At 42.2% G+C, this 24,739-nt stretch overlaps 1 protein-coding gene and 1 pseudogene across 1 annotated transcript in view; both read right to left on the reverse strand.

Moving 5' to 3' along the window:
* The window catches only part of FARP2 (FERM, RhoGEF and pleckstrin domain protein 2), a 124,529-nt gene that overhangs the window by 44,820 nt on the left and 54,970 nt on the right, over positions 1–24,739 (reverse strand). Inside the window, exons 2-8 of the mRNA XM_006902934.1 lie at positions 13,332–13,436; positions 12,638–12,680; positions 8,380–8,458; positions 6,505–6,602; positions 3,678–3,792; positions 2,788–2,935; positions 314–409 (exon numbers count right to left, since the gene is read on the reverse strand). Coding sequence (XP_006902996.1) covers positions 314–409; positions 2,788–2,935; positions 3,678–3,792; positions 6,505–6,602; positions 8,380–8,458; positions 12,638–12,680; positions 13,332–13,436 — 684 coding nt within the window. The remainder of the gene's footprint in view (positions 1–313; positions 410–2,787; positions 2,936–3,677; positions 3,793–6,504; positions 6,603–8,379; positions 8,459–12,637; positions 12,681–13,331; positions 13,437–24,739) is intronic.
* Positions 17,146–17,783, reverse strand: LOC102874441 (annotated as a pseudogene).

A 24,739-nucleotide genomic window follows, 5' to 3' on the forward strand; every position in this document is an offset into this window, starting at 1 on the left:
AAGTTCAAGCTGCTTTGAAGGAAATAGCAAAAAATAAGGCCCCAGGAATAGATGGTATACCAATTGAAGTATTTCAGATAAAAGATGTTTCCCTGGACTTGCTCACCAAGTTGTGTCAAGAAATCTGGAGAACAACCACTTGGCCAACTGACTGGAAGAGATCTCCTAGAACTTACCAGACTTACATTTTAAACCTTCTTTACATTCTTATTTGCCTTATGCTAAAATGATTTAGTAAATTATTCAAATACTCAGTATTCTAACAGAATAAATTCCCTTAGAATTTACCAAAAATGATTAAATTAATACTTACATGGACCTCTGGGTGGAGTTTAATAAGGAATCTCTTCCTCTTGAAGCTTAGTTTACGGACCTTAGACCAATTGAAAGTATTAATTTTGGTGGTGCCCTGAAACGTAAGAGACAAGCACGTAGCAACAATGGTCACTAAGCACACTTAAAAGTTTCTCATGGGCAGAGTGCCCTTTCCCAAGTCACTCATTTGGTGTCTCATATTTATATAAAGAGGACATATGCCAATTTATCTATTTTAAAAGATAGCTTATTCTTTTGAGATTATCTTATAGCTTATGCTTACCAGAGTCAGTATCAATCAAAAGCTGTTTGTGAGGAGGGTGGAAGGAGGTAGTTAGGTAGGTCAGTGCGTAGGAGTTGGGCTTTTCAGAGAGGAGGAAATCTGGACAGAATGAGTCCTGTGGTGCTGGACAGGAAGTGGCTCTGGCATGTAATCTCAGGGTTAGTGTGTGCCAACAAAGATCCATGTGGTTGTGCTACAGACACCTGTGGTGGGGTCTATGTATAAACAGATGAATAGAGATAAATGTAGGGATGAGTGAATGAGTACACTCATGTGTGCATGGACAGACAGGTCCACATGTATGTTGTATATACACACATATACAGACAGCGATCTAGGTAGGGTTGTGTGTACACCAAAAAAGACATAAATATTAGTGTATAAGTAAGGGTGTGTATGTATGTGTACATGTGTACAGATAGATACAAAGATCCACATGTCATTTATGTGCACACTTTAGGGGGTCCATGCCAGGTGTGTGCCTAAGTGTCTGCAGAGACACAGGGAAGCACGTGGAGTGTAGGCACAGAGATGCCAAGGACCCATGTCGGGTATGTGACGTGTGTATGTACAGAGACATGGGGGTCCATGTGGGGTGTGGGCACATATGTATGTGTAGACGGATGATGTGTGTGTGTGTGTGTGTGTGTGTGTGTGTGTGCATGCACAAATGCTGTTTTGTCCTTGGGGAAGAGGGACCATGGGGAAGTGACAATGCATAGTAACAGCATGCATACTAGCATGTAGATCCACGTTTCCAAACAAATCTCCCCACTGAAGGGACAATGGCTCTTTGTAAAAAGACTAACTGAGGGCAGAGCAGGTAGAGTGTAGGTAAACCTGTGTATCTCCTGTGAAAGAAAGTGAAGGAGTGCTCAGGGCATAGGGAGATGGCTCGAAGGGCTCCCCCACTGTAGAAACCCGGGACAACATCAAGATGAATATACAGAATGATAATTAATGGATGAAAAGCATCAGATTGTAATCTAAATTGCTACAATAGGAATTAGAATATAATTACAATGTGTGTCCATGTACTCACATGACGTGGAAACATAAAGGAAGTAAACAGGGAGCAGTTGTTGGAAGGCTCACCCTCCAGGCACTGGGGTGGTGCCATGCACTCAGAGTCTCTCTACAAGGATGCATCTTACAAACTCCATCTTGAGGGTAAGATCAAAGCGACCACCACTAGTCATGGAGAGGGCAGTCTCCTCTGGTGTGTGACTGAAGCCACAGGATTCTGGTAGCTCTGTGGTTAACCTGCCTGAGAAGCTAACTGAGGGAGTACTCATGAGTATGAGCTGACCAACTACCACCTGAAAACTTTCAGTTATGAAGAGCCAGATGGAAGGAGGTCAGAAGAACAGAGTGACTGGGGGCAGTGCCTGGCCCAAGACCAGACCAGTCCCTGGCTCTAAAAGTATCACAGGTGACTGCTGACATCTGAATGGGGTCTCATGGAGAAGAGTAAGCAAGAGTTCTCTGCATTGTTCTAGAAACTTTTCTGTAAGAATGAAACTGCTGAAAATAAAATGGTTTTAAATGACTGAAACATGTTCCAAGGTCTTAAGCTACTCTTGACTATTATTTTCTGCAAACTTCAGATGGGAAACAACAATTTAAACAGTTTTCTCTCCAAAGACATTAAAAACAAACTCCTTAGCCATAAAAAGGAACGAAGCATGGACACATGTCACAACTTGCATGACCCTGCACACATTATCTTTGTGAAAGGAGGCAGATAAAAAAGCCATCTATTGTATAATTCAATTCACGGGCAAAGCCACAGGGACAGAACCCAGATGACTGGCTGCCAGGGCTGGGAGCCTGAGGTATGACTACTAACAAGGACAGGATTCTGGAGTCAGATCACAGTGATGACTGAACACTCTTGTGAATACACTAAAACCACTGAAAGGACAGCTGGACATGGTAGATCGATGGTGTGTGGACTTCACCTCCGTGGCAGTGAGCACCATGACCTTGAGGACAATGACACAGGCTAGAGGGGGCATGATAAATAACTTCACCACTGACTGAGACATTGATGAGAGACATGAAAATCCCTCCTCCAAGCCCAATACTTTCCCATGAGACTAAGAGTCCCCATTCAAGGACTTCTCAGCACCACCTCAGGGTAGACAGCACACTGCAGTCCCCCACCTTGGATGGCCACCCCTGCCTACCTGAAACACAAGGACACCCATGTGGGACACGGCCAGGTTAATCTTGGTCCCCTCCCTGTCAGAAGCCACATGAAACCTGATGCCATACATCTCCAACTTCCGAGCAATTTCAAGCACTTGGAAATCGGACTCAGCTGGTGTCTGGCCCCTGCAAAGACAGCAAAACTCCCTCATGGAGAGAATTTGACTCTGTGGATCAGGACATAATTGGACTTGGACAAATATGCATGTTGCTTAGAGAGAAAGGGATCCTCTGGTCAGCTGAGTGGAGGACATAGGGAGACGAGACAATGTGAGTGAGTCTCAGGAGAGTCTCTCACATGAGCCACCAGGAAAAGGCAGGGAGAATCACCAGAGAAAACTTAGCTCTGTGGTGACAAGAATGTCAAGAACACCTGTCCAAAGGCCACTGCCTCTGCTCCCACAAGGCTCTCTCCACTTCTGCTCCATCTGCCTCCTCCAGGACCCTATTAGCTCCCTCTCTGCACATTTGAGAACACAGAACTGTCAGGTTTGGAGGTGACCATGGAGCAGCCACAGAATATTATTACTGTGGACAAAACCAGCAATTCCTGTGCTGCAGGAAGTTCTGCTAACCTCAATCCAAGTTGCTTCTACTCCATTCCAGAGTTACTCTAGCCTTGCAGAAAATGTCACGCATGCTTTAGAGAGAAAACAGCTTGTGGGCAGGTGAAAGGTAGCTTTGTTTCTTTTCGCTATGCCCAGGTCCTGGTGTCTTTTCCAGTCTTCTTGAAATCATTGCTGTGTGATCGGATGAGCCCAGGTTCTGACCAGGAGAAGACCCAGAACAGGCCCTGCAATTACCCATCCCCTTAGTGGAATGCTGTCCAGTCATGACAATGCACCTGCCCTGACTCTGATAGACTCACGTGTGCTTCTGATGGAATTCCAGCACCTTCTCCAGGGAGTGTGCCTGGTCAGGCAGGTACTGGTTGACTTTGAGGTGCTCTCTGTCAAGAACTTCATCATAGTCACCTATTTCCGCTGCGATGGATAACAAAGTCAGCAATTTAATGTGTAACGAAAGTAAAACTTAGTGTTGGTATATTCAAACACATATGAAAAAGTTAAATACAGATACAAACATACACACACACACACACACATTATGGAGTTTGCCTTTAAATACAGCTTTTCTAGGATGGATGACTATGTGGATGTGCAGAACTCTGCAAACAGAGCATGTTGACTTACTTACAAAGGGAATGGCTATCTACCATTCCACAAGGGGATTGGCCAGTCTCAACAATCTATAGGAAGACTGGCTACTGGCTAGTCTCACCAATAAACTGAATAGCCCTAGCCAGAAGAATGAGAATCCTCCCCAGCCAGAGAAGAGAGATCTTCCCCACTCTGGTGAAGAGGAGGCAATAATATGTATGACACAGGAATATTATATGATTAGGCATTATGCATATGACAACAGCCCAGAATAAGAGGTACATTGCAGAGGACAGGGTGGGGGAGGAGGGAGCTAATTATGCAACAATGAATGAACATTAAAAAAAGTAAACTGGGGAGGGGGAAAAGGGAGAAGGGGTAAAATATGCAACAATAAATGAATTAAAATTTAACTTTTCTGTAAACTTTCACTAAAATCACAATTAAAATTGAAAAAAGAAATAAAATGTAAGACACACTTTGAAATGGCAGCCAAAGCCATGGCTGAACTGGAGAACTGACATGAGATGAGACTTTGGGTAGTGGTGGTGAGCTAATATGGGCAGCACAGAGAATTTTGTTAGACAACCGGGGAATGCCAATATTGGCAGGACTGACAATTTTGTCGGACAACTGGAGGAGGGAAGCCAATATCAGTAGGTCTGAGAACTTCACTGGGTAACTGGGGGAGGGAAGCCAGTATCTGCAGGACTGAGAACTTGGGAACATCATGAGGCTTGAGGCTAAGGTGCCTGCCTACACATTTTGGGAGCTGTCTTGACGATATACTGTTAATAATCTGAATTATAACCCTTTGACTTCCCCAATATAGTTTTGTGTGGTCTCTGCGGTATCACATCAGATTTTGGACCCACCAAAGAAGTAAGATTGGTGTCGAGATGAGTAGATGGAGGCAGGGGAGCACTGGGGACAGGTCTGACCTCATGGGCATTAGTTTTATGTTACTGATCTTGTGGGCAGGGACAGCTCTCCTTTGTGAAGTTGATACGGTTCAGATATGGGAATCTCCATGTGGTCCTTGCTCTTTTTACACATGTCCTACATATATAGTAAACGAATATGTATCTGAAAATCCAAGATGTTGCATTTTATGTGTTCAAGTATTTTCTGCTGCTACAAAGGTAATTCAGGGTGACACAGGCAGAAGCTGAGGATTTCCTGATTCTGAAGACAAGGCTGGGGATGGTCTCCAGGAGGAAATGGGGCCTGGAGTCTACAGTGTGTGCACTATTTACACTTCACACTGGAGTCGTATTGGGACTTCCACAAAGGGGAAGAGGTGTCTGTCTCCAAATATTGTATTTTAAATCATGTTTCCTTCACAGATTGTCAAATTTCTTTAGAAACAGTATCTCTTTCCAATGTCTTATATTTTAGGGCCACAAATGTTAAAAAAACAGAACAACTCATCAACCATTAGTAAAACTCAACAATTTTATGTAACATACTTTTTTGTTTGATTTGGAACAACCTCTGAGACCTACGGAGAAGTGCTGAGCACACTAGTGCTCTCTGTGAGCAAGCTGCCATCAGTGGACCCCCTGCACACGGGGTCACTAGGCCACCCACACTATCCACAAAGGCCTGCCACTTCCCATCTGCACCTCGGTCCCACTCAATCTCTTCCTTGCCCTGATGTCTTCATGGAAGAAAGGGGTCTGCTCTTAATTCACCCTGCTCTAGCTTCCCCACCCCTTCTGTGACATTCAGTCTCAGCAGTACTGCTCAGGTGAAGATCGTGCCTGCAAAAGCTGTGACTGTGATATCAAGCTCAATAAGATCTAACAGCAAGAGAAGACTGCTGGGCAGTGGCTCTCAAAGGCACTATTAAGCCACCTGTCCACCTGGTAACCCTCAGCTCTATGAATAAAAGCCATGTGAGTGAGGATTGATCAGTAAGCCCCACACAGCAGTATGGTGCCAGGATGAAGTCTATTACCGAAGAGTATGTATCAGGGTAGTAAAGTCCCCTCATAACTCAATTCCTAAATACCCATGAAGGTAGTCACCCCAACTTTCTGTGCTCAAACTCTGGCTCTGCACTCAGGAGGCGTGGCTCAGCCCCAGCTGGGGACAAAGGCATTTTCTCCCTGCTGCTGGCACTCAGGTGGTGGGCTAAACACCTGCGCAGAACCTGCTCTGCATACAGCTCTATCAGCTGTGAGAGCAAAACTTCACACTCAGTCATCTCATGCAGTATGGGACACCCAGTGCTGGGCTCTCTGTCCTCTCAGTTCTGATGCAGAGCTAGTGAGAGTACATGATTCCCTCAAGAAAGGCCTCCTCAGGACATGGGGGGCTTCACTCTGCATCTGGTAAGAGAAGGCAGATGGACTGCTGCACACCCACTGGATGCCCTCCAGTTCCACTCCTGGCAGGACATGTGCCGGGAAGAACTTCACTTTACAGAAGCACATCAGACACAGCTGCATGTCGAAGCCCCACTCTGGCCTGCTCTTAGTTGTGCGTTCACTGGCCAGAGCCTGTGACGTCACTATACACACAGATACTGACACTGCAGGAGATGGGATGCGAGGAGAGCTGCCGTGGTGTTGCTGCAAGTCAGCTGCCCTTCTAGCAAGTCCCTCTTGAGCTGCAGGGCAAACAGGTACCTGGAAGGGGTTGAAAGTATGGCAGAGGTCAGTTCCAATGTCAATTGCTCACTGGAGGAAACAGTGGGCCCCAGACAGGACAGTTCACAGTGAGCATAGTGACTTGTTGGTCACAGGAAAGGGGAAGGCAGCACCCAGGAAGCACATGGCCTGAATTGAATGCCACTGTAACTACAAAAGGTCTTTCATGCCACAGCAGCAAGCCAGCAAAGGTCAGAGGACAGACTGTATCAGCAGAGCTCAGCACGCACATCAGCTAACGCACACAAAGCGCTGATGGCACACAATAGCACTTAGATGGTAACAATGGAGACCGCCCAAGAATGCTACAGACCCACGTTGTCACAGTACTGGGAGCAACACCTTCAAATAAGAAGTGTGCAGATTCTTAGCACCCTTGTCACACACTCAAACACACCTGCATGCTCACAGTATGGAAAACGCAGCATGGTTTCCAAATGGCTGTAGAGCTCTAAACAGAGGGTTGTAGTGGGCCTGGGTAAGGATCTGAGATACACTAACATGGAAAGATGTCTATGACGTGGTATTAAGTAACACAGAGGAAAAAAACCAACCTAGAGATAGCCATATACATCTTTATACTGTTTCATAAAATATTGCTTTCTTGAAAACTCTATGTGTACATGAGCTCTGCTGTGGAGTCATCTGAAGAAAAGACTCCACTGTTAAGGACAGATGTGCAGGCAGTGAAAGGAACCTTAACTGGTTTTTAAGTTGTAGTTCTTAATTTTTGACAAGCATGTAATTTCTCACTGAAATAAATGGCTTTCAACACACAAAAAAGAGGAGGTAATAATCATAAACCTGATCCCTCAGAACCTTTGCCTGGGTAGTGCTCTTGGTCCCATTATTTTCCAGGTCTGTGTATTTAGAAGTGATTCCCTCACAAGGAAGCTTTTCCCAGCTGGCAGGCATTGCCCACAGTGAAGCGTGTCTGATGTCTGTGAGAGGTGGAGCAGTGCAGATACTAGACCTCCCACCCTGTAGCGGACACCTGGGATATGTAGTGCCCAAACAATCTGCAGACACCGTTCAAGAAAGGCTCCAGATGCATCTGTGACCCATTTCTGGAACCTTTTTCAGTCCAGAATACTAGAAGCTGCTCTTGCCAGCAATACAAGTGTCATAGTTCTTTTCTATTTCAGTTGTGAATCTTATTCAGGTGTTTTATGATGTGGTTTTATGATTATTAGAAAAGTAATAAATGCTGGAACACATACAAACACAAAGCAAAGCTTCATAATTGACTAAGATGAAACCTGTTAACATTTTCTTCTGACTAGTCTTCTAAAGAATCCCTTTGAATTCAACATGTGGCACAAAGAACTCACCTCAGTAAGTCTACTTTGTATCTGTAAGGACCCACCACGCTGGACTCCTTCCCAATATGTGTTATTTTCCAGATAAAGAAAAGTAAATATATACTCGAAAGTTCTCAAGAACTTTCTGTGAGTGCAGAAATCTATGTTTATTTTGTAACCTAGTAATTCAAATTACTCTACTATCCACTCATGGTTTTTTTGTTTGTACTAAGTACCTTTTTTGCAAACTCTTTTTACATTTGTTTTTGTGCTAGAGTCAACAGTTAAATACTTATTTTAACCACTGTGTTTATCACACTTTTCGTCCATCTAGGAGGCCCATTCTCCTCTTGACAAGCACACCCTGCTGCTGGACCACTAGCACTATGTGTGGGAAGGAAAGTGGCCATATCCCCCTGCACATACCACCCCAGTTCACGATGTGTTCTCTCTACCTTGTGTATTCTTCTTGCAGTTGACCTGGGTCCGGTGGGAAAAACTTTACAGACAGGCGAAGCAATGCATTCTTTGGCCCTAGAATAACAAAAAATATCAGCTACACAAAAAATGTCAACTTTTCTATTTACCTATTCCATACATCATGGTAAACTAAGCTAGTGCTTCCAAATGAACTACTTGAGCAAATCTCAAATAAGATCTTACCTAAGGTATTCTCTGAGCTAGCACTAGTCACAGTATCAATACCATATATCAAAGAAAATCTTTTACATTTTCTAAATAAAGCAGACAATAGGATTTAAGAAAATCTCCAAAATATGTAGAAAATAGTACATGTCCATTTTAGAGGACATTCTTATTCATATTTTTAATATAGACTTTATTTTTTTGGAGCAGAAAGTACAAAGGGTTCCTATAATGTCCTCTCTTGCACACAGTCCACTGTGTAACAGTGTGCAGTCCTGTGGTGTATCTGTTACAGCTGATGAACAAATAGAGATACCAGAACTCTCTCAGGTTCAATACTGACAGGAAGTGCAATGTTCTGTGCACAGGACTGCAGGTTCAGACAAGTATCTCATGTCATGTGCCCACCATGACAGTGTCACACAGAATACTGTCACTGCCTTCAAAATGCCCTGTGTTCCACCAGTTCATGCATTAGGACTGAAGAATGAGAAATACAAATATGTTTTATATTGTGTTGCTGTAATGTGCTGTCCAGCCACCTGCAACTCATAGTGACCCGATGTACAGCAGCTCTAAACCCTGCTCTATCCTGTGCCAATCTTATTGTCTCTAACACATCTACTCCCGTTAACCCAGTCGCTGAATCAAGGGTCTCATCGAAGGTCTTCCCCTCTTGCCCTGTACTTCCACCTTCATAAGCATGATGTCACTCTCCAAGGACTGGTTCCTCCTTGCAACATGTCTAAAGTATGTCAGAAGAAGTTTCAGAATCTTTGCCTCCAAGGAGCAGCCTGGTCTCACCCCTCTAGGATGAATCTGTTCTCCTAGCAGTCCATGGTATATTCTTCGCCAACACCGCAACTCAAAGGCATCAATTCTTCTTCTGTCATCCCTAGTCATTGTCCAGCTTTCTGATGCAAAGCAAGTAATGGCAAAGACTATGTCCTGAATCAGGCACGCCTTAGTCTCCAGACTGACACGTCATTGTTCTGCAGTACTTTGGAGCAGTCTCTGACAGCAGACTTTCCCAGTGCAATTCATCTTTTCATCTTCTGGCTGCTGGTACCAAGAGTGTTGATTGTGGAGTCAAGCAAACTAAAGCTGTCAACAATCGCAATCTCTTCACCTCCATCATGATGCTGCCAAATGGCCTAAAGAGAACCTTTGTTTTCTTGATGTTGAGCTTCAATCCACATTTAAGGTTGTAGTTCTTGATCTTCTGCAGCCAAGTGCTTCAGGTCCTCTTCAGTTTCAGGAAGCAGGGTTGTGTCATCTGCATAACACTGATTGTTAATGAGTCTTCCGCCAATCCTGATGCCATATTTCTCCTCAAAGAGTCCAGGCTCCCAGATAATCTGTTCTGCATATAGATTGAAAAGATATGGAGATAAGGTACTGAGGTAAGGTCCCTGGTGTACACCCTTCCCAGTTTTGAACCATGCCGTGTTTCCTTGTTCTGTTTTGATGACTGCCTCCTGGTCTAAGTATAGGTTTCGCATAAGCACAATCAAATGTTCTGGTATTCCCATTCTTCTCAGAGTTAGCCACAGTTTGTTGTGATCCATGTAGTAAAATGCCTTTGCATAGTCAATGAAACACATATAGAAATTCCTCTGGTACTTCCTGCTTTCAGCCAAGATCCATGTAACATTAGCTATAATATCCTTAACACCACAGCCTCTTCCAAACTCAGCTTGCACTTCAGGCAGTTCTCTGTTGATATGCTGTTCCAGTGGTTTTTGGACAATCTTCAGTAGAATCTTGCTTGCATGTGATATTAATAATATTGTTTGATAATTTTCACACTGTTGGGTCACCTTTCTTTGGAATGGGAACAAATATAGATCTCTTCCAGTCAGTTGGCCTACAGATTTCTTGGCACAACTTGGTGAACACATCCAGGGAAGTGTCTACCTATTGAAATATGTCAATTCGCATGCCTTCAATTTCTGGGACCTTGTTTTTTGCTGATTCCTTCAGAGGAGCTTGAACTTCTTTCATCAACACAAGCTCATGCTCATACACTGTTTCATGAAATTCTTCTGCGTCCGCCAATTCCTTTTGGTACAATGACTCTGTATACTGTTTCCCTCTTCTTTTAATGCTTCCTGCATCATTTAATATTCTGCCCAAAGCAACCTTAAGTATTGTAATCCAAGACTTGAATTTGTTCTTCAGTTCCTTTAGCTTAAGAAATGCTGAGAGAGGTCAGTCCCTTTGATTTTCTGACTTCAGCTCTCTGCCCATTTCTTTGTAATACTTTACTTTGTCTTCCAATGCTACCCTTTGGAATCTTATGTTCAACTCCTTAATATCTTATTTTTTTTCCCCCTTAGGCTTGGCTTCTCGGTACTCTAGTGCAATATTCAGAGTCTCTTGTGACATACATCTTGGTCTTTTTTCCTCCTCTGTCTTTGTAATGACCCCCTGCATTCTTCTAGATGATATTCTTGATGTCTTCCCAGAGCTCATCTAGTCTTCACTCACTAGTGTTCAAGGCCTCAAACATGTTCCTGAGATGGTTTTGAAATTTATGTGTGACTCAAGGTCAAATTTTGGTTCCTGTGGATTTGGTTTAATTTTCCTGAGCTTCAGCTTGAACATGCATATGAGTAGTTCGTGGTGTGTTCCACAATCAGCACCTGGCCCAGTTTTCAAAGCTGATACTGAGCTTCTCAAGCGATTCTTTGCACAGATGTAATTTTATATTAGTAATAAAAATAAAGATGGTTTTTATATACTTACATTTTAGTATATTTGTTGTTGGGTTTTTCTTTTGAGGTTGTTGTTGTGCCGTCAAGTCGCTTGCGACTCATAGCTACCCTATGTACAACAGCCTGAAACTCTGCTCTGTCCTGTGCCAATTGCACTGTTTCCGATATATCTATCCCGATTACCCCAGTTACTGAATCAACCCACCTCAAAGAGGGCTTTCCCCTCCTGCGCTGTCCCTCCACCCTATAATGGTATATTTGTAGTTTCTTTTACGAGCACATAGTATATACCTGCAGGGTTTGTGTTTTTTTTGTTGTTGTAGTAAATATTTGTTTTTGTTATATACTGTTGAGTTGGAGTTTAGTCATAGCTGACTCTCCAGCAGGTTTTCAGACGAAATAAATCACACAGGAGGAGACTGCTCATCTTTATCCCGCAGAGAAGCTGGTGGATTTGAACCACGTGACTTTGGGCTGACAGTGCAATTTTGGGCTGACAGTGCAATATCTCCTCTAGGCCACCAGAGCTCCCTAGCTTATATGGTATACTGTGTGCCATTTCAGAGCATTGAACTGAGTAATGTAAATAAAAGGCATAGTACTCATTCTCAGAAAAAAAAGACTCATTAGCTGATCTCAATTTAGCATCCTAACTTTACTGAAATTGTTTAATAATGGCCAAGTCATTTTCACAAAGACAAAGGGGGTGATTTTACTCAAGTGTGCAGCACTGAAAGGACTCTAGTTTTCCCAGTGCCCAGTGTATTACTCTCCCAGTTACCTTTCCCTCAACTCAGTACTGAAAACAATTAGGAGTGAATGCCAGTATCTGGAGAACATCCTCTGCTAGAGGCTAAGTAGCATCAATACAGGTTGCCTTTTAAAAAAAAATTAACAGAGAATACCAAAAAGTGTTATGTTTACAATTACAGTTATAACGATAACCAGAAAATCCCCCTCATGGTTACTGAGTCAGACCAAGTCATAACTGACCCTTCATTGGGTTTTCAGATGCTGGAAATCATGCGAGAGATTAACTAATTTATTTAAAATGTTACCTAAAAGAGTAATAGCAATAACTTCTCATAATCTGAAAATCAAAGCAGCACATATGGGTAGAACTGAAACCACCTGAGGCAAAAATGCTGGCCTTTTCCTAACAGCTCAATGAGAATAGTAAAGTGCCTCCCAAATTGATCTGCCATGAGAAGAACTTCAGATTATGCTCAGAATACTTTAATGAACTTGAAAACAGTGTCTGATATCAGTGTTAGATACTAGTTCCTGGTATGTGAACATTGCAGAGCAAAACTGTAAATGAACAGAATCTTAAAGTTTAAAATGTACTCACTCCTTACTTGCCGAACAATGGGCTTCATAGGTTCAAGCCAGATCTAAAGTGGATTTAAGAAAAGTGAGCAAGTCCGTTAAAAAATTTCTCTAATAAACATTATAAAATATAAAATTACTTCTAATTTAGAGAAATATTTGCTGTGGGAGCCCTCCAGCTCTCACCCCAGCCCCTCCGGAAGCAGCAAGATTCCCGTGTGGGATCCTAGCATTCCCAAGTCACACAAAGGAGCAAATGCAGTGTCAGAGCAGTACCGATGACTATTCTGACACCACCTGCACACAGAATTTGTAAAGAACAAGCCAATGAGTGGTTACTGGATAGAAGGGCCATGAGAGAGAGAGACAGCTCTGTGACCAGCACCAAAACGCAGCTCTGTCCTTGGTGAGGCTCCATCTCACACTGGGGAGATAAGGTCACCTGTCTACAGGAAGATTGCCTACAGAGGATGACCCTATAGGACTGGAAGCTGCTTTTAGAACTTGGAAAGAAAGGACAGTTCCAGAACATATATTAATGGACACAGAGGCCCAGATTAAGGGGAAACTTATTTCCTCCATCTAGAAACAAAATGCTTTAACGCTTGTACACAGGTAGATAGCACCTCCTTTGTTGTCACAGGTTCTGAAGGCTCTTGTGACACCTGCAACGTCTCCATACCTGTTTCCAAAGCTAAGAGAAGAGTCTCACATACCCAGCAGGACTGGACATTCAGGAACTCCAGCCCGAAGTAGTCAGACTCTATCAAGTTTAGGCGTGTCCACACTTGCGTCAGAAGCAGCTGGCCACTGCATTTAGGCTATGATAATAAGAGAGAAGAAACACTCTTTACCTAAGCAAGGCGATAAAAGCCAAGGCTTAAACCCACTTTCCACACTTAAAAACCACATCACAGTTAATTCTTCTTTTCTCTGCTTTCCAGGGCACAACAAGATTTAAAAGATCATAAAGCAAATACATGAGTTGGAGGGATTCATGCTAAAAAAAGCACCCCAAACAAACCCTTCAATTTTATGTTCCTTGTGGGGCAGGAGTGGCATCCACTTCCTAAACAACACACCTCTAGAAACTATTAACTTAAATAAATGTTCATAGTTGTAGAGGGGCTTCAGACCTTTTGTTCATAGGGTCGCTGAGTCGTGCCTGACTTGAAGGCAATCAACAACAATGACAAGTTGGGCAAGATAGGGCAAGATTCAAATCTGCTGTTCATTACTTGACAGCACCCAACAACAACAGTGTCTTTTTTAGTCTTACTTCTCTGAAACTTTAGGCTATAGGGATACTTTCTTGTTTGAGTGAGTCCTTTAATATGAACTAAAGAAGTGAACCAAGTTTCTCTTTGGAAGCAAGGACTTTGAAGTTCCATCTAAAATACTTTGGGCACGTGGCCAGGCCAGGATGGACCAGTCCCTGGAGAAGGACATCAAGCTTGGAAGGGTGGAGGAATAGCACAGGAGAATAAGAGGTGGACTGACACAGTAACTGGGGTAATGGAGGTAGGTGTGTTGGAGTCAGTGAGACTGGCTCAGGACAGGGCAGGTTGCAGAGATGTTATACATAGGGTTGTTAGGAGTCGCAGGAGACTCAACGGCACATAACAACAAAAGAGAGGTGAGCCTCATATACATCTATGCTTACAAGAACCCTGTGAATTATAGTCCATTTCATTATTAAGTCAGTCTACAGATTCTGTGCCTGCCTAGCTCCTGTGTCACAGGGGTTCTTGAGGGTCCTGGCAAGCTGAAGATCAGTAACATGTAAGGATCGCCAAGAAAATTCTAGAAAACAAAATGGTCTTAGGAGGTTTGAATACTATGGAAAACCATGGAAATAAGAAAGTTTGGTGCTAATATATGTCAATACAGGCACATCGGTGAAAGAAGCTAGGAAACGAAGAAATACATTCAAATATGTAAAATAATGAAGTGTCTGATCAAAGTGAATTTTTAATTAATTTATTTGTGTGTGTGTACCATCAAATTGGATCCAACTGGTACAGGAGGAGATTGTCCCTCCTTCTCCAGCAGAGCATCTGGCGGATTCGAATCGTGTGCCTCTGGGATTGCAGTGCAGCCTCTTGCCACTAGGCCACCAGAGCTCCCAAAGTGATATTTTAACCCATGTGTTGTTGTTAAGTGATGTCGAGTTGTAGGCGACTCATAGTGAACCTATGAACAAAAGACCTGAACACTTGTATAACTTTGTCCTTTCTCCAGGGTCACAGGGTTTCTAGAGACAAGCTATTTTGGAAGTGGATGCCACTCCTGCTTCCAAGCTTGTTTTAATCGGGGAGCTCCACCAAACACTGTCCACCATGGGTAACCATTCTGGCATTTGACACATCAGTGCCACAGTGTTAAGCTTCATAGCAACCACGAGTTACCTCTGTACAGCAAGTGGACAGACCAGGGCTATGTTTCACCAAAAACAGTTAAAGATAGGTCTGAGGGCCACAGATTAGAGTCACCCACCTTTGGCTTGGTATCATCACTTTCTGTCCACTAGGCCAACTGATCTCTCTCTATGATGTTGTTGTTATTAAGTGCCGTAGAGTCGTAGGCGACTCATAGCGCCCCTATGAAGGAAAGACCTGGACATTTGTCTAACTTTTGTCTTTTCTCCAGGTTCATAGGGTTTCCAGAGGCAAGCTATTTTGGAAGTGGATGCCACTCTTGCTTCCAAGCTTGTTTTAACCCATGTGAGAAAACAAATTATTCAATAAGCACTATGAAGTATCCAGATAATATTTTAATCAGCATATAAAACCAGATTTAATAACATTACTGAGTATTCATTGGAAAAAATAAAGTTGCACCCTACCTCATACTCCACAGCACAAAAACCTCAAGATGAGTAAAAAATTTAAACACACAGAAATTATCACTACAACAGTGCAATGAGGCCTTTCTCCAGGAAGGGAGCTAGTCACTTTCAGCACACTCCAGAAGCTGCATGTCTTACCATACAGCCAAAAGGTGGACACATGAAGACAGCGGATCTTCACAGAGAGAAGCACTGTGCAGCTGTGGGATTTCTTTAAAGACAAATGGGAAATATTTGCAACTCATGGCACAGGTTAGCCATACAAAACCCTAAAATTACTAAGTGAAAATGAAGAATTATATAAAGAACTAAATGAAGAACTATAAAAATGGGCCAAAAGAAGGCTGCTGGCAAACAAGAAGCATAAATGACACTTGAACACATAAAAGGCTTCCTGTACTTGCAGTGAGAGATATGTAGATAGAATCATAGAAAAACATCACTCCTCACCCATCTAACTTGCGGCAGTGGGAAAGCTGTGTGCTAGTGCTTGGGAACAGGTATGCTCATGACTTGAGTGGGAGAGCGAGTCGGCACAGAGTTAGGGGACGCCAAACCTTTCAAAAGCCTGAATGTTTACACAGGACTTTTAACAAATCTATGTTTATGACTCATCTTTTGGAGTTATTTTGTCAGCACACGGCGCATGGAGCTGAGCTGGCCTAGAGTCCTGGCTTCCCCTCAATGGGCATGCAGGGTCTGGCTTTCCAAATCAGGACAATAAATGCCACTCTCACCCTGAGAGACTACCAGGAAGATGCACTGGAACAGACCACCAGCTGTTAATGCTTTCTTTCAAGCTGTCTTGTTGGAGAAGAGTACTGAATATCCCAGACTGACAAAAAAGAAACAAGTCTGTCTTGGAAGAAGAGCAAACAGTTGCTCCTTAGAGGCAAGGATGGTGAAATTTGGTCTCACATACTTCAGGACAGGTGAAGGCTCAGCAAAGGTGAGGAAGACCCTCAACAAGATAAACACAGTGACTGTAACAATGGGTATGAGCACATCATAGATCCAAACCATATTTACGTTGTTTCGGTCAGAATAGAGTTTGAACATACATAACGAAAAATGAACATAGTAACATTACTATCACACCCAAGTAAAATCTTGCAGATTAGTCAAATATGGCTAGTGCACTCTTTTTCTTTTCTTTTTATTCACTAGTTTTCATATCAGTTTACCATTTAAACTAGACACTGCAAGTTGTATCAGCTAGCTTCTAACAGGGATACGGCACCAATATTTCACATCTAACATTGGGCAGGCTCTTTATGCTTCTTTGGATTCAATAGTCGTGATCTTGTTTGAGATAAGCACGTGTGTGTAAAGACAAATTTCAAACCACTTATTAACGATAAACCAGATGCTCTATCAGGATATGACGGAGGTGCAGATACAAGCTGGAATTCCCCCTGAGGAGCCAAGGCAGACCTTAGGTGTTCACAGGGTTTGCACAATTCTTGGATTGTATTTGCTAACCTCTCCCTCCTGAGTCAAGCATAAGGTTTTCACTAGAAAGAGCTCAGCTTCATTCGCATAGAATTCTTTTTGTCATTTGCTCTCTGGTAATTTTCAGTAAAGACACAGGGAGGCTGTGTTTGGCGCTTCAGTTCTTCCAGCTGTTTGGCCCTTGCTTTATGCTCTGTTTCTCCTCCATTCTTGGTGTCCTGTCTCATTCTTTACTCTTTACCGTTGGTCCTGTGAACACAGGGCCAGATTTTATTAGTCTCTGTTCCATAAAACTAATGAAACACACCTCAGGACTTGTATAAATCAATGACTGGCTTTGCCATTACTTTGTATTGTCTTAGCCTGGCAGCAACTGCTTCAGATTTATCATCTTCTTGCTGGACTAATGGCTCCCCAGTGATGTCATCAAACCACATGAGGTGGATTGAACTCCAGGTTATATACTCTCTCACTATGAGGGTGAATCCAATGTCTGCTGAGATGAACTTTGAATGTTTCATATGGAATATGCAAAGAGATCATTAGATCCAGCTCACAGATTCTGTACAGGGCTTCTGCTTGTACTAAAGTCCTCAGGAAACCATCTAGTAGCCAGTTCTAGCCTTGCCTATTCTCCAGAACCAACATCATTAGGAACGTGATCACATGATCTGGAATCAAAAGTCCTTTTCTTATATACTGCTTTGCCATATCACCAACTTCTGTGATGGCTCTGATATTTTCTTGCAAGAAGTGGGTCAGTGGAGAGATGCTGGAAGCCTAAGTTCTGGACGATGATCGGGCACATAGTGCCCTTGCCTGAGCTGAGCGGCCCAGGGATGACCACACGCAGGAGTTTGGAAGTCATTGTCATGGTGAGGAGAGGGACAGCCAAAAAGAATGGTCCCAGAGGGTGCCTTGGGAACCCAGTGCCCGATCACCATAACTTACGTGTGGTTAGTGCACTCTTAGAGAAGTGTCAGAAAGTCAAGCTGGATTCAGAAGAGGCTGGATATCACTACTGGTGTCAGTTGATGGTACACATTAACAGTATAACAGCAACTGATGTCAGATGATCTTGGCAGAAAGCAGAGAAAGATGTTTACAAGTGTTTAGACTGTGTGGATAGCATTGAGAAGAATGAGAATTCCAGACTATGTATCTGTGCTCACGCGGAATTTGTACACCGACCAAGAAGCAGTTGTTCAAGCAGAACGAAGGACACTCTGCAAGGTTTAAAATCAGGAAAGGTATGTGTCTGGGTAGTCCTTTCTTCACACCTATTTAAGTTGTCTGCTGAGAAAATAATTTTTTTTTTAAATTTTATTATTTTTGTGTGTGTGTACCATCAAATCAGATCTGACTGGTACAGGAGGAGATTGCCCCTCCTTCCCCGGCAGAGCATCTGGTGGATTCTGAGAAAATAATTTGAGAAGCTAGACTATATGAAGAAGACTGTGACATCAGGATTGGAGGAAGACTTATTAGCAATTTGGATTATGCAAATCAATATACACTTGCTTGTACAAAGTGAAGAAGACTTGAAGCACTTACTGCAGAAGATCAAGGTTCAATACAGATTACACCTCAATCTCAATAAAACAAAAATTCTCAACACTAGTCCAACAGGCAACATCAAGCTCGATGGAGAAAGATTGAAGCCATCAATAATTTCATCTTGTTCAGATCCATAAGCAGCACGCATGGTAGCAGCAGTCTAGAAAGCAAAGGGTTTGAAAGTGCCAAAGAGGAAGGAGGTCAGTTTAAAACTAAGGTGTGCCTGACCCAACCCAGGGTACCTTCAGTTATTCTGAATGCATATGAAAGCTGCACAAGAGTAAGGAAGAGATAAGAACTGAGGCCTTTGTACTGTGGCTTCGGAGAACTGTACTGAACACCCTACGGACGGCCAAAAGAAGAAACAAAACTGTCTCGGAGAACTGTAACTCGGGTGCTCCTTAGAAGCATGATGATGAAACTTCATCTCACACATTTTGGGCACGTTGTTGTAAGGAGGTGCCAGTTCTTGGAAAAATTAATCATGCTTGAAAAGTAAAGGTTCAGGAAATGAGAGAAAAATCCTCAATGAGATGGACTGACACAGTGATTGCAATAATGGAACTGAGTATGGTAGAAGTTGTGAAGATGGACAGACTAAGACAAAGTCTGATCTGCTGCTCATAGGATCACTATGATTTCTGATTGTCTCTACATCTAACAATAATAACAAGCAATTTGAATAACAACAATAAGAAAAGACAAAGCCAGAGAAAGTGAGAGAGTATGGTTCCCCTGGCATAGTGACAGCAGAGCCACAGCTGAGGTCAGAGTCCAGACAAGGATTGAGCATGCTCTGCAAACAGAGATTCCCCCCAGCCCCCCAGAGGAGATACTGGATGCCCTCTGCAAACAGAGATTTCCACCCAGCCTCCCACCCAAGGGACGAGGGGACGCCTTGTCAGAGCTTTGTTCTTAGTTTCAAGATTAAGCTTAACCATTATTATGCTGGCAGCACTTTGGTTTTAAGGAAAAATATGGTCTCCGGAGATTGAACCTTTTTGATGATGATTAGCCTAAACTAAATAAAAATGACAGAGAGACTAAGAAAGGGGCCTTTTCACAGTGCCATGCTGTGAGAGGACCTCGGCCTTAGCCTTCCCTCTCTTTTCTGAACTCATTTCCCAGTGTCCCTGCTTTCTTTCTGCGTCCAGTTTGCAACAAGAGAGAACATGAAATAATCAGAATGAAAGAAAAACACACCAGTATGACAACCAAGGGAGCAGTGGTGGCCTTATGCTAAGGAACTAAGCTGCCAATCTGAAGGTGTGTGGTTCAAATCCACCAGCTACTCTGTGGGAGAAAGAGAGGGCGATTTCCTTCTGTGAAATTTACTGCTTCTGAAAATCTGTTGGAAGGTCAGCTCTATGTTGGTTCCAATATGGTGGTACATAGCTACAATATGATAACCTGCTTCCCAGTAAAGAGGCACACAAACTAGACCTGGCCATCAAACAGTAAACTGGAAGAGAAACACAGCTAAGACTACAATATACAAAGTGCAGGTGAAAAAGAAAACCTTTTGTTCCCGGTTTCCACCTTTCCAGTTGGTCACACTCCAGTTGTGGAAAAACTATCTATAAAACTATCACCAAAGATTTTTGTCTTGATGGAAACTACTCAACCAAACACAAAAGTTTGGTCAACAAAGTACTTCTTTATTCTCTGTTTGAAGCCCTGTGGGAAAATTCTCCAAACAGCTTGATGGCATCCTGTGGCTTCCTTGTTTCCTGGACTCATTTCCAGATCATTTGCCAAGTTATAACTCCTCCATCTATCTAGATGCCTACGTCTATTTTAAAATTCATATCTCTACTGCTAGTGTCATGACTTAAGGTTTTTCTTGTCTACTAATGAGATCAGCTCCAAGTTTTCATTTATAATTTCTGTACAGTACAGTGAAATAATCTTGAGACTCCACAGGAAACAGGAACTGCATTCATTCTGGATTTTTCTAAAGGTCACCAACATTTTCTGATAAACATTTCATTTTTGCTCTGGCACTTGCTCAAGTCCGAGGTTTTCATAAATTCAAAACCAGAGAGCCCCAGAATCCTACTCAGAAAAAGCCATAAGGACTAGTGTTATGTCTCAGAGTATAGAAATGTTAACTGCTGCATTGCTTCCCAGGGAAGATTCTGTGTCACAGAGAGAAATGTGTTCTTGTACCAGAGGTCATCTTGCACAAAGAAAAATTTCCACCATAAGAAGTGGGCCATACAATGAACATACACATCTATGACCACTGGTGCCCCAGCCCTTTCAAAAAACAGTTTCTCTCAAACTACTGAAGAAGACAATGCAGCTTCTTGTTGTTAGGAGGCATAACATCAACTACGACTCACAGGGAATCTTTCTTCCTGATATAGACTCCAGCTCTGAGTCCTTGCTGGGTACAGTCCAAGCTCACACACAGAAAGGATACCTTACTTTGGACAAGCTCTGCCACCTCCCCACTACCCCAGCTAGGACCTGCTCACAGCTCAGTCCTGTTGCCAGCCAGTCATCCTTCTCAGAAGGGACACTAGAAAAATCCAATAAGGCCTTCAAAAGGGACAATGGAATCTATACTTGTCAATCTAAAACCTCATTTACAAAACCACACACAGAGTCTAGATTGACTACCATTTAAAATCAAACTCCTAAAAGAGAGACACTAATCTGAAAAGCAGAGAAATTTACTCCTTTTTTTAAAAAAGAAATTTACTCTTGCAACAACGAATGAATGGAAGTCCAAAATCTCTGCAAATGTTCACTAAAATTAATAAAATAAAATTTAAAAAAATTTACTCTTAATGAGCAGACTTAAGGAGATCTGGTGGCTGAGTGGTAAGGAATTGTGCTCTCAGGCATAGGCACAAGGTTCGAATCCACCAGCTGCTTTGTGGGAGAGATAAATAATTTCCTCCTGCCCGATTCACTGCCTCTGAAAATGTACTGTAGTATCAGCTATGGGTTGGTTCTGACTGATGGTACACAATAATAAAAATCTTAAAAATTCTTGAGAACAGTGTTTGTATGATTTGTGGAAGCTGCTGCTTCAGACCTAAACCAAAATGACAGCAGCAGTCAGACCAACTTGTGTCTGCATGAGGAGGAAGAGAAAAAGGAGAAGGTGATTTGAACCAGCTTTCCAAGCAATATTCAAGCACAGACCTACCCTCTCACATTGCTGTTATCGTCGTCAAGTCACCTGTGACTCATAGTAACCCTATGTACAGCAGCTCTGAAGCCTGCCCTCTCCTGAGCCAGTCTCATTGACTCTGACACACCTACCCCCACTGCCCCAGTTACTGTTATCAATCCAGCTCATCGGGGTCTTCCTCTCCTGTGCTGTCCTTTCACCCTTCCAAGCATGATGACCTTCTCCAAGGACCCCTCCTGGCCACATGACCAAAGTATGTGCAATAGAGCTTCAAAATCCCAAGAAAACCCTCTCATAATAAAGATAAAATATAGACAAACAACTCAGGATGCCTCTGAAGCAATCATGACTTCAGAAGAAGTGGAAGAAGGAGAAAAAGCTGTTGCAAGAGAAGAAAAAAAAGAGATGGCCCCATGTAAGAACATACAACCTATTCTTTAGTATCAAAGAAACCTATGCCAGACTAGATTCCAACTGCTAACCTTGACATAGAAGAGGATGAGGGTAAAGATTCTGAAGAAGAGAGTGATGATGACGATACCACAGCTCTTCTTGCAGAACTAGAAAAAAAATTTAAAAAGAGCTGAAGAGCAAGCCAGGAAGGAACAAGAAGCAGCCCAAGAAGAGAGAATCCACATGAAAAACACTGAGTGGAAGACCACTTCTTCCTTCCTTCCTTCCTTCCTCCCTCCCTCCCTCCCTCCCTCCCTTCCTTCCTTCATTATTTTTTGTGTGTGTGTACCATCAAATCAGAACTGACTGGTTCAGGAGGAGATTGCCCCTCCTTCTCCAGCACAGCATCAGGTAGGTTTGAACTGTGTGCCTCTGTAATTGCAGTCCTGCTTCTTGCCATTAGGCTACCAGAACTTCCTGGAAGACCACTTCTTAATCATTGGTCCATCCTAGCCTCAGGCTAACTTCAAAGTAAAAAAAAAAAGATGGGATGATGATGTTGTCTTGAAGAACCGTGAAAAGCATGTAGATGATCAGAAGACAGAGATTTCTAAATTATATGCTGAGATCTGAATTCCACAAAAAGTTCACAGAGAAATATATTAAGTAGTACAGTTTTAGGTACTTAATAATTAAAAGACTGTAAAATGTAAAAGCTTTAAAAATGTTTTAAATTCTTAAAAAGCTTTCTAGGTAAATGTATCAATAAATTGAGATTAAAAATTTAAACAAACATACATACACACACAACAGAAGAATAAAAAGAGGACATTTAAAAAGAAGAAGTCAGAAATTAGAAGTTCAATAGCAGGTTTGAACCGGAGATGATTAAGACTTAAACTTGAACAATTTTTCTTTTACTTTTCAAAGAGAAGACTGTACTGCAGGGGATGGGTGGGCAGGGAGAAAAGTGTAATAATGAGTGAATGGAAATCCAAAGTCTCTAAATTTTCATTAAAATTAGTAATAATAAAAAATGCAAAAAAACCCCCAATCACATTAAAAAAAGAAAAACTTGAATTGGTTTGGAAAATGAAACAGAATCATTCTTCTAGAGACAGAAATATTAATAAAAAAGTTCAAATCCAAAAATGTGTTAAAAAGAGGATTTCTTTACTCTCTTGTTGGAATAATTCAAAACAATAAAGAAAATAAGAAACAAAAATGGAAACTCTATTTTCAGCAAAAGAATTTTCATTGTTAACCCCTGAATCACACAGTGGGTGGTGGGTGCACTGTGTGGTTCCCAAGGGAAGACACATGTGAGCTGCTGTGGTTGCCCTTTTCAGAAAAAGAAGGAAGGGTAACAGAAGAGGGTGTGAGCTGGCCCAATCCAGGAAAGACGCAGTACAAAAATAAGTACAGAAATGTGGCAAAATGAGAAGGGGCACCAGGCACGGACACTGCAAAAAACCAAGAAAGACACAGTGGACAGACATGATGGAATGAGCACACTGCAACAGAAATAAACAGCTAAAGAAGATAAGGCGAAAATGACAGAATTCAGGAACATGGATGAAACTACAGCCTAGACCAGACTGAAATTTCCACAATGAAGCCAAATCACAGAAAAGAGAGAAAAATGCCACTGAGGAATATTTTCTGTAATAATAAAAAAATTTAAAGTTCTATATATAAAGAACATAATATTTTCAACGGAAAATTAAACCAGAACGCAACTCCTCTTCAGAAACCCACCATAAGACAAACATCAGCCAGGAAAGAAAGAAACGAGTAAGCTATTACCACAGAAAGCATGCTGTAAAAACAAATATACTTAATAATAGGACCAAGAGTCAAACAAAAATGGAGATTAAAGTCAATCAAGATAAATGATGTGTGCCTTAAGAATGTAGAAATAAGGATTTTTGAGACATATGACAGAAAAAACTTGATGGATCTGAACAGACTTTGCTGGTTGAACTGACACCAGAGAGACCAAACCCAAACCAAGCTCACTGTCACTGTACTGATTCCAACTCAAAGTGATCGTCAGCAGGTTTGCAAGGCTGTGAGTCTTTATACGAAGACACTGTCCATCTCTTTCCTGCTGAGTGGCTGGTGGTTTTGAAAACTGAATTTTGGTTAGTAGTATGACATATCACACATTATGTCAACAGAGTGCCTTCAAAAGGCACAATGAGATAAAAGACATTTTCAAGCAGAAAACAGAACCATTTGATATAACAGCTATATCTTTGTACCAGTTAACATAGTGCTGACATTCACAAAATAAAAAAAGTTGTTGTCAGGTGCCCTCGAGTTGACTATAACTCACAGCAACCCATACAACAGATCTGAACCTCATCCTCTCCTGCGCCATTCTTACCATCTCTGTTATGCTCAAGTCCATTGTTACAGACACTGTGTCAACCCATTTTGTTGATGGTATTCCTCTCTTTTGCTAATCCTTTGCTTTTTCAAGCACATCTTCTGATAAAGTATTTGAGATGAAATTTTACCATCTGTAAGGAAATAGAAGATTTCTACCAACTTTGGCAGTTAGAAATTGATCAAACATGCAGTCAAGATGCATTGATAATAATGGGCGACTGGAATGCAAAAGTTGAGAACAGGGAAGAAGAATCAGTAGCTGGAAAGCAAGGGCTCAGTGAGAGAAATGAGGCTGGAGATAGAATGAGAGAGTTCTGCACATTCAATGATTTATT

Source organism: Elephantulus edwardii, unplaced genomic scaffold, assembly GCF_000299155.1.
Source record: "Elephantulus edwardii isolate Elephantulus edwardi_28Jun2011 unplaced genomic scaffold, EleEdw1.0 scaffold00472, whole genome shotgun sequence".
In the NCBI taxonomy this organism is placed as follows: domain Eukaryota; kingdom Metazoa; phylum Chordata; class Mammalia; order Macroscelidea; family Macroscelididae; genus Elephantulus; species Elephantulus edwardii.